Source organism: Echinococcus granulosus (assembly GCF_000524195.1).
Source record: "Echinococcus granulosus chromosome Unknown EG_S00098, whole genome shotgun sequence".
NCBI classification, from domain to species: Eukaryota; Metazoa; Platyhelminthes; class Cestoda; order Cyclophyllidea; family Taeniidae; genus Echinococcus; species Echinococcus granulosus.
Window position 1 is genome coordinate 127,134 of NW_020170478.1, and position 9,854 is coordinate 136,987.

The window sequence follows — 9,854 nt, forward strand, 5'->3', positions numbered from 1 at the left end:
TATTTGCCTGTGGTGTTGAATCTTGTGTGCTTCGAGAGATATTTAGGGAACAATAAGATCGAAATTGGGCTTTGCTGTAAATCCGTACCTTGATCAGGTAAGGATGGACTTCATTTCCTGCATTGGTGTCTTATTTTGTGAGTCCTATTGATCTTGTTTTGCGTGTTTTAGGGGAAGCGTTGTCGTTACCAATCATCCCGTTGTCTTTTCATACTTGCATGGTAACATTTGTATTATTCCAATTGTTATACTGTCCATGGTTATGGGGTGTGTTGGATACAGCTGCAGCACCCTCCGCAAGCGTAGCGTACTTGAGTGTTCCCTGTGACTTTGAAGCCGCGGTAGTACTGTGGCTGACAGTAGCCTTGGTAACAGCCATTCGATGAAAGATGGTGACAAACAAGTCATCGGGTGGAATCTACAAGAGGAGGATAGAAAATTAAAAAACATATTTCCACTTCTAGCTGTAGAAGTGGACCTCTCCTCGGCACTGCAACATCCCTCCTTCATTCTCCAGCGCTACTGACAAGTCAATCAGAGAGTTGGACAAGTGTATCGCCAGCCCATCGGTTTCAACTTTACCAAAACAAATGCTAGGCATAGCACATCCACGAACAGTTGGACCAGTTTCAGGAGAAACCATGACCTTTACCTCACTTCCAGCGGTTTAAGAGAATCAAATTTGAAAGCCACAGAAGTAGGATTCTAGGGGACGCGGATATGCATTAAGATGTGGATTTCATTCCGAATTGACTGGGGTGTCTTTCAAAAGTCCCAGGCTTGCGGAATTTGCGAATGAAAATCCGATGTGCGCAACTTCAGTGACTTCAGGTCACACCGAGAGCGTGGAATAATGACCGCGACACAAGACACGATTGGCGATTAAATTCTAGTGCCTGAATCGAACATCCGGAGGGCACTTCGGTGTAGAACATTAGGAAGTAACAGGATCCCACCATTGTCGTTGTCAAGAAGTAGAGGGGGCATATGTGATCTTAACCCATCCAACAGCAGTCAAATTCACTCAATTAGTTATGCAGAGACGCCAAAGATATGTCACCTGTCTGGAGGTTTCAAGCGGACCTTCACGCGCCTAGTTTTGACATACGCACAATGAAGGAAATGGACTTTACTGGCGAAAACCCAATCCCAAGGGCCCTGTTAACAGCTACGTGCGAAAACGGATCCTGGGAGAGAGTCGGATGCACCAACCAAGTTGTCGTAGAAATAAGGGAAGGCAGTCAGAGGTCAGAGGACGCCCAGTTTGCACAGACGGACGAGACAACGGTATATCCAATTAAGGCATCGATTGCAACCGTGCCATTGGTGGCTGCAATCTCAGACCACGTGGCTAATTCCCATACAGTCTAGAACATCGGGCTCTCGGCCACTTCCTCCCGATTGGCTAATATCACGTCCATCAGTAATGAGGCCAAGTCCTAAACCACTGGCGCCCCTATAGATGGCTGCAGCGTACTTCCCCTCGGTACGCATACGCGTGAAGGCATTAAGACGTCTATCGACACCTTCGCCTCCTGCTTATCCGTACTGGGAACCCGACAAGGCCCAGACACATGCGCGCACCCAAACACCAGTTTATAGCAGCTCCTGGGAGGTACTTTGCTTCAATTTCTGAAGTCGATCAAATCACGCCTCAGCGGCAGCAACTTAGGCCCACTACACGACGCACGAGGATAACAGAACACAACAAGCCGGATAGCGAACAACTGCGTCGTGATTAGCCACGTGAGCAGCCAATCTCACAGAGCAGTGTCGGTGAGGCGAGCGCCGGCGAGTAACCCACCAACGGAAGCAATGACAGCCGTGTGGATGTCGCTCAGTGGTGCAGACAACAATGATCTAAGCAACAGTCCCGAAAAATAAGAAAAAAAAAACGAGGATGGGAAAAGGCAACACATCAACACGAAAATGGGATAAAGGGACAGACAAGAGGTGGAAGGAAGGGGACTTACCGTGAGATAAGGCCTTAGGGAAGACTGTGGTAGGGTGGCCATAGCGGCAGCTAGGGGACGAAGACGGGCACGTAGACGCACCCGGTAGGTGGTCTTGTCATCGTATATTCAGCTTGTCTGTCACATAGGACGCTAGCGCGGTGACGGCTTCACGGGCCTCCGCGAGGGAATGAACCACCACGGCGGCGGGCAACGGTGTCTTAAGAGGGAGGTCGCGCTGGATGCGAATACTCTGCCCCAATTCCCCTGCCGCCTCCATCCACGCCACCCACGCCTCCTGCGACATGTCAATGACCCCGCTCTAGGCTGACACGCCTACCAGGTAGTGCACCGACGCCGGTGCCCCATCCGCTCCCACGGCGCCCAACTCAGCGTCACTTACTCCGTCTGTACTTTACTGCCATGTTCACAACACCGCCGATTTCGAGGTGGTAGAAAGTGGTGACTCAGTAAAAAATTGACGTCACCGACAGAAAAAGACACGCACACACACAGTCACCAAAAGGGAATTTAGAGGAGTCGATTTTAGCCTTCGGGCGCTGGTAGATAAACTCCGTGAAGAAAGGCACAAAGGGCACCATCACGAAAGTGAGTTGGAAAAAGACCTTTACGCGAGTGTGCAATGCATCGTACCACGTCTATCGTTGCCCCATTCTCCGTCAGTGCGGACGGTGCCTCGCCTTTCAGTCGGCGGTGGTTCCTGCGGATGTACCAGTTAACAAGTTGTTCGATAAAGCACACTAGTCGAGGTACCACCGTGTAGAGACGGTAGGCACGCAACTCCGTGCACACGTAGAGGAGGCGACTCTGAGTGAAGGATAGAATCCACCGGTCCATCAAGTTCCGCGACTTTGGCCACGCCACCGTACGCAGTCGAAACGTCGTGCCGTGCGCCCGCTCCCAGGGCTCAATGATCGACTGAACTGAGAAAGGAGACGAAAATGAGGGAAAATCATATTCCATATCACCGCCACTGCTGCTGTTACACCGTCAGTTGGCACATCTGACCAACTACTGGAGCGTTTGTTAGTAACCTGACCAAAGATCATAGAGGACAACTACTGATCTCCAACACTTCCAATTCTCTGGGTTGGCTTAACGAAGTCAGATATTTTGTAATCTGGGATGTTTTCTCTCAAGGGTGGATGTTCACAAAAACTCATTTAGACCCGTCTCATTATCAAACCACTCCAGTGAGAAAACAGTGAAAAGGAAGAAAGATGAGCAAACCTTCACGAGGAGGCAGACTCTGTGCACGCACCACCGGCGAATCGACAAGGTAAGGCCGCAGCAAGTCGGCCCCGTTGACAATGAGGTTTCTAAAAGGCGGTTGATTGAGGAGAGCAGTGGAAAGGACGAAGAGAGTGTAGAACCACCCACTCGTCTGGTCGACTCCCTCCACCACGAAGTCTGCCGCAAAGCCCTAATTGAAGCGCTCCGCGTTCTCGAAGGGATAGTGCATCTACCAAAAGACAACAGTCGTCCAGTCATTTACTCAGCAAAGCAGAAGGAACGACAATCATCGTATAGAGACGCACCTGCGCATATGGCATCGAACCGCAGTCAAACACCTCCCAAATATGTCGCAGCTCGCCTTTGCCCATGCGTGACGGAATCGTAATTGGATCCACACTAAACACATCGCAAGAGGAAAATAGAGCCCGCGAGGATAAGAGGGCAGAGGTAAGGAAAGAAAATGGCCGTACAACTCATTACGAAGGTCGGTGACGCGATGGCCAGATAGTCGTTCTAACTCGTCAACAGAACCGATGCAGACCACCTCCTCGAAGTCCTCTGACACCCACACAGGGATGGGTGTGCCCCAGTATCGATGGCGTGAGAAAGCCCAATTCCACGCGTCCCTGAGCCAATTGGCAAAGCGCTTCGTCTTTGTGAACTCGGGAAAGCACTACGTCGCAGCACCGTTCGCCAATAAGCGTTCCACCAGGCTCTCCACACGCACAAACCATGTCGGCACCGCCTTGTACAGCGGAAGTGCGTCCGACCTACAAAACAACCCACCTATTGCCCATCCACAATACTAAACTGGGGATTTAAGTGAGGCGAGACGGGAGAGAAGAAGCAAGAGACAGAAACGCACCGCCAGCAGAAGGGGTCTGTTGTCTGTTGTACGAGACGACCAGCGTGTTTGAGGTGCTAACAGATCGATTGCTCGGCATCCTTCACATACTGACCAGCAAATTCCTTAACCTCGGAGGTGAATAGACCACTCGCATCTACTGAACCTACTGCTGCCATCTCCTTCGTCACGATGCTCCCGAGCAGACAGACCCTAAAGTCGTCCTATACACATACGCACCGATTATCAGTTAGTGGCCACGAGAGGTACGAGAGAGAAAGCAGAGTGAGCACTCACATCACCAAAGTAGGACGCCTGATGTACTACTTCCGTTCCCGTTTCCTCGCTTACGTAGGCGTCACCAACCACACGAAAGGCGCCAAGCAACCCTCCCCTTCATTCTGCAAAACAACAAGAAAGCAACGAATACAAAGCCATCGCCTTGTGAAGAAAGAGAAGGAGAACGGAGAAGGGTCAGACTCACTTCTCTACAATCTCCTAGTCGTCCGCCTTTTTATAGAACCACTGCAGACGTCACTCCATGAGGATGAATGCCCTATCCCTACTTTCATCTGTAGGATGAAAGCACAAAGATGTTAAAATTCGGGGTTAGAAATGGGAAAGAGGAGAAAAGTTATCGACCCTTGATTCTGACGTAATCTTTTTCCGGATTAACGCAACGCCAGGTCGCTAGGCCACGCAAGCAGTCCAGCGCAGACGGTGGATACGCCGTTGTCAAAATCATCGACAGAAAATGACATACCGATGGCAGGATCCTGAACGTCTTCGTAGTTCAGACCTGCCTCAAAGTTTGACAAGGGGGTGGAACCGGCGGTGGAGAAGGGCATCACACTGACACCGCAGTACACAAGACTCTTCCCATACAACTGTTTGAAGACGCACCACACGGACTCCATGAAGGTGGTGTACATGGTACGATAATCATCATCAAAGTCGATCCACCTGACGATGCGTTGGACGACGCTGCGCCATTGCAAGGAGTATCGCATCACAATCTCACGGCACTTGGCACTGTAAGCTACCACACCATCGCCTCGACGTCCCGTGGTCCACTGATATTTTTCAACTTATCCACCTCGTATTCCACGGGCAGACCGTGACAGTCCCAACCAAAGTAGAGTTCTACGTGGTAGCCTCCGCTATACAAAAACGCGTAACCACATCCTTTATTGTACCCGCCAAAATGTGCCCACATTGCCGCAGTCCGGTCGCAAACGGTGGCCCATCATAAAACGTAAACCTAAGACAGGTAAGCAAGTTCCCCTTCATCCCTTCCAAATATTACCTTGCAGTGAGCGTTTGACAAAGAGTCTGCAAAATGTCCTATACGCCTCAAATTCATTGTGAAATTGCATGACTTCCTCCTCTTCCTCGGAGACATTCACCGACGGCGGGAGATCGTCGCCACCCTCGCCGCGCAGTTAAATGCAATGCGGGCACGGAAGCTCGGAAGCGGTGGGCTATTCAAAACCACCAACCGGAAGTCGTCGGGTGTGCATTTCTCACGTTCCAGGTTTGTTGCCAGTCTCAGGAGTTATTTTGCAGTTAGGATAAAATCATGACAAGAACGAGGTGGTATTGTGAGATCTGTGTATTACACACAACAAAGGTTGTTTCAAACACCATGATTTTGCTATAAACAAATGGTCAATAATTGCTGCCGTTAATTATGCAAATATAAAAGTTAATTCATCTTATGCAGATAAAGTCTAAGGCTTGCCTAAAAATATGTTTAGCACTGATCAAAAAACTACCACTAGTGCAAAGAAGTCTAAAAAAATCTGCTAGATAGATTGGGCTTTTGCTTTACATGGTTCTCATGCATATTTTGAGTAATTTGGTTATCAGGATAAATTTAAGGTGAAATTCGGACCTATAAAGTAAGTGCTAAAATTGCTACGGTCTCCTGTAGCAGTTTCGTATTCTGTTTGATAGTTTTGACAGACAAATCAAATTCCGAAGTTCTTGTGTTCGGCCTGTGGCGCGGCCTTTGTATCATGGTAGCAGCATCGGCAGGCTGTCTGTGTCGTAGTAAGCAGCGTGTTATTTGGCTTGCCATGACATTGGAATGGACTCGGGATACCACAACCACAGGCATCATTTTCGCTATTTGAGTTAGCAAAGGCCTAATCGCCACCTTCTTAATCAACAATTTGTGCGGTTCCCTTAATCCAGGTAAATCCTTGCATTTGATGAGGCAGAAGCGGGTGTATCTGTTTCGCGTATGCGAGTTGGCCATGAAAGGCTGAAAGATGGATTTCAAAATGGGGATCGTGCGTAAATTTGTGAATGCGGGAACAAATAGGTTGAGAGGAAGACTCGCAGGAGGTCATTTAACTCCTAGGCCCCTGGCTCTCCTCGACCCACGTGGGTTATTTAAATGCAGTCGATAGAATGATTGATGACCAGAGTGGCATTTCAGGACTCAGACAGCACCTACTTTCTTGGCCATTAAGATCTCCTATGTTCAACTCCGACTCAGTCTCTCAGTCAGTTTGGTTTTCAGGAGCCATCCCACATCCCCTCAATTTGTATTTCCCTTCTGACCAATGATTCAGGCTGTTAAGTCAACTTTGCATAAGATGGACGGTCAACTTTTTGCTTCAAAAGACGTACATGCAAATTCATAACATCTGAAAAGCGCAATTAATCGCCTTATCACGATGAGTTTAATATCAACCCAATGACCACATCAGCGCCCCACATGTGGTGCCCTTCGTGCACAGCCTAATCAGTTACAGTTGGTGCCAAACTCATACTCCCTTTCTAACAACTTTCACCTATGCTGCCTTAAGATTTCAAACTTAATTTACACATTGCTCCTCTTACTGGGCTATTTGAATTAAAATATTTCAACCCTACCTAACCAATTGCATATTGGACATTTGCCAAGTTCTTGGTCAAATTTTAACCTGAAAATGTGTTTACCTACTAATTGCATAAAAGTGAGCAACTGAAGTAAAGTAGGTCTCTTTGGGTGGACCAAGTCTTTCTACGGGCAACTCGCAATAAGGTCATTGGTGCGCGATTTGTAAGGTGACGGCTGGTGTGTGTCGTAGCCCTTTCCACCGAACAGTCATAAATTCGTACCAAGCTCCCCTTCCACGTAGGGTTAATGCCTCATCAGAAGGGTTGTTCTACTTAATGCTTGCAGTTCGAGCACTCATTTGCCCCCTTTCTTAGGTCACAGTGAGCGCTTTTGCCATCGACACCCTCTCCGATGTTTTCGACAGCGACAGCTGCCCTGAAACCTCCCACGTTTCGCCACAATCGACTTTACAAGCTCTGTCCACTTCTCCAGAGGCTCCGCCCATCCAGCCTCATTCCAAGCGAAGTTTAAAAAGACGACCCAAATAGGTACGTTCCTTCTCCCTAATCATAGTTCAGATTCAAGGGTCATGAGGATGTTGTGCGTGATGCACAGATCCCCCACTGGTGGCAGCGTCGATTTGACTTGCTTGGGCGGTTTGATGAGGGTATCCAGATGGACAGAGGTGGGAAGTTTCTCCTCGCAACTTTGATGCGTTTTCCGTCTAGAGTCATGGTACAGTGTGACGCCGGAGGAGATTGCCAGGAATCAGGTGAAGACCTGCGCGTGTGACTTAATGGTGGCCACGTATGCTGGAGCTGGAGGCAATTCTATCCAATTCACGCGTACCTGCGACTTTGGTAGGTCTTTCTCAAATCTCCACACGTCCTTTTGGTTATTGTTTGGAGCATGCGCTCCTGATTTACTTAACGCATTTGTAGAATTCACCATCCACTTAGCTCGAGTAGTCTTGTCTTAATTTGCACCAATGATTCGCGGGTCGCTTCAGATCTTGAATGGACTCGGTGAAATTCCTGAGTTTTGAACTCGTAAATCAGGTTCGCTGACAAAATTTTGGCGGTTACTGGCTTTTCTGGTCTTAATTGGAAATTTCTGATTCTCTTCCACCAGACCTTCCGACATTTGTCTCCTGGATGGTCAGTTATGTTGACCGGAGATCAGATTATCTTGGTTAAAGTTGCTAGCGATCTGGACGATAGCCTTACGGCTTATGATTTTACCACCTAAAACATGTCCAATGCTTGTGAGCGTTGCACACTTGGGAAGAAACTTGCTGAGGTTGTTGGATGGCATTATCATGTTAAGACTGGACACTCATAAGTCCCAAACGCATCGAATTTCTACAACCCCTGGAACTCGAAATACTCTTTACAAACTCGGACAACTATTCGATTGTCCTCCTTGAACCCGCTTCCCCTTTTCATAGGGGCTAGCCTTGCCTAGAGAAACTGTTGTTTTACTACTGCAAGGTACTGCTTTCTCCTCGCTACTTTTCCTTTGGAATAGATTGGGGTAGATGGATTAGGCGTGGCTGGAAGGACCGTCGAACGAATGAGTGGTTAAGTTTGTAGATGAACGAATTGTCAGCTGGGTGATTGAATGGCTTATTAGAAAAATGCCGCTCTAGTCGAAGGAAAGGCTACTTCCAGCTCTCGGGCAATTGAATTCTCTTTGTCTTATCTTTCCCTCTTCCCTCGTCCCCCTTCTTCCAGTCATCGTCATCGACAACTGTCTGGACCGTCTAACTGGCATCTTCACACCAAACGCCAGCGTCTATGCCGTCTCGTCCCGCGTCAACTGCGTCTGTGGCGATGTCACACGTATTCGCCGTGCCCTGCGTACTTACGCTCGCGTCGATACCGTCTACATGTCACCCCCATGGGGCGGTCCCTCCCCTCCCCACCCACTAAAATTCTTCGAAATTTGCATTGCAGGTAACTTTGGGCCACTGCAGAAGTTATGACTGGACGCCTTGTGCAGACTTGTTTATTATTCATGCAAAATGTGCGCGCGGCAAATTTCAGACGGTGCGGAGGGGGAGGGGCTGGGTGGAGTGGGGTGGGGATATAAAACGCATTGCGTTGATCCGGTTTTGTCTTGTTTGTAGTTTATAGACGTCTAAACAGCCTGGAGGGCTGGTGAACCAGCACGCGGTGCATACTGTCCAGTTGATTAAGTTTCCAGAACATTGTGAATACCGTGGAGGAGGCGGGGCGGTACTACATTCTCCCACTTTACTTCAGCCATGCCTCGGTAGCACCCCGCTGGAACTGGTCTCAACTCACTGTCACCTGGGTCCCTGGAATGCTGACGTCGTTTCCATCCTTCTTCGGTGAATAGCCATAGATTTAGCCCGCCCTGATGAGTGTTTCCATTGGGCGACGTCGCCGTTTTGTTAACAAGACGAGGAAATCACGGTTGTTGTTCACTCGGAGGGCTTCACCCACCGCCACCGTTAGTGGTGCCTATTGAAGGAGTGGAAGAATTGACAAGGCAGCACAAAGTAGGCTTCCAAAGCTCTAGAAAGTATCTACAGCATTGAATCTTGTGCATCCCCCCAACGACGAAAATCTCTTTATCATTTGTTATCGCAGTCCCCTGGCTGACACCTATCAACACCTTGTCGCTAAAGAAGAGCCCACACTGCCCCCGGAGATTAGAAGCAACTCCCTAGATGGGTGTTTGCTGATTCATATCGCCCGCCCGGCAATAGAAACAGTTAAGACAACTAATGAGGCCATTTAAACAAGTTTGACCATTTGTGTGCCTAGACGCAGGTGGGGGGGAGACAAGCGGGGCTCTACAATCCCTGGGCAGAAATGGATTAAAATTTCACCTGTGAACAGCAGAGTTGGGCAAAATAAACTGCCCAGTCCAGCCCATTTGGTTAAACAACTTCAACTGGCATCTAACATCACGTCCTATTCAAGAAAAAAAAGTAGATAAATAA

The 9,854-nt window shown here is 48.7% G+C and overlaps 1 protein-coding gene across 1 annotated transcript; it reads right to left on the reverse strand. All coding sequences in view use genetic code 11, as the record gives it.

Annotated features, from left to right (window-relative positions):
* Window positions 1-208: 208 nt before the first annotated feature.
* Window positions 209-5,063, reverse strand: EGR_08187 (Isoleucyl-tRNA synthetase, cytoplasmic; the record flags this gene model as incomplete). The annotated part of the gene is made up of 11 exons (XM_024497436.1): window positions 209-418; window positions 1,974-2,066; window positions 2,098-2,250; window positions 2,465-2,578; window positions 2,607-2,896; window positions 3,204-3,396; window positions 3,512-3,605; window positions 3,680-3,835; window positions 4,165-4,277; window positions 4,351-4,442; window positions 4,730-5,063. 11 exons carry the CDS (start codon window positions 5,061-5,063, stop codon window positions 209-211), a joined length of 1,842 nt encoding a protein of 613 aa, XP_024348146.1.
* Window positions 5,064-9,854: the final 4,791 nt, after the last annotated feature.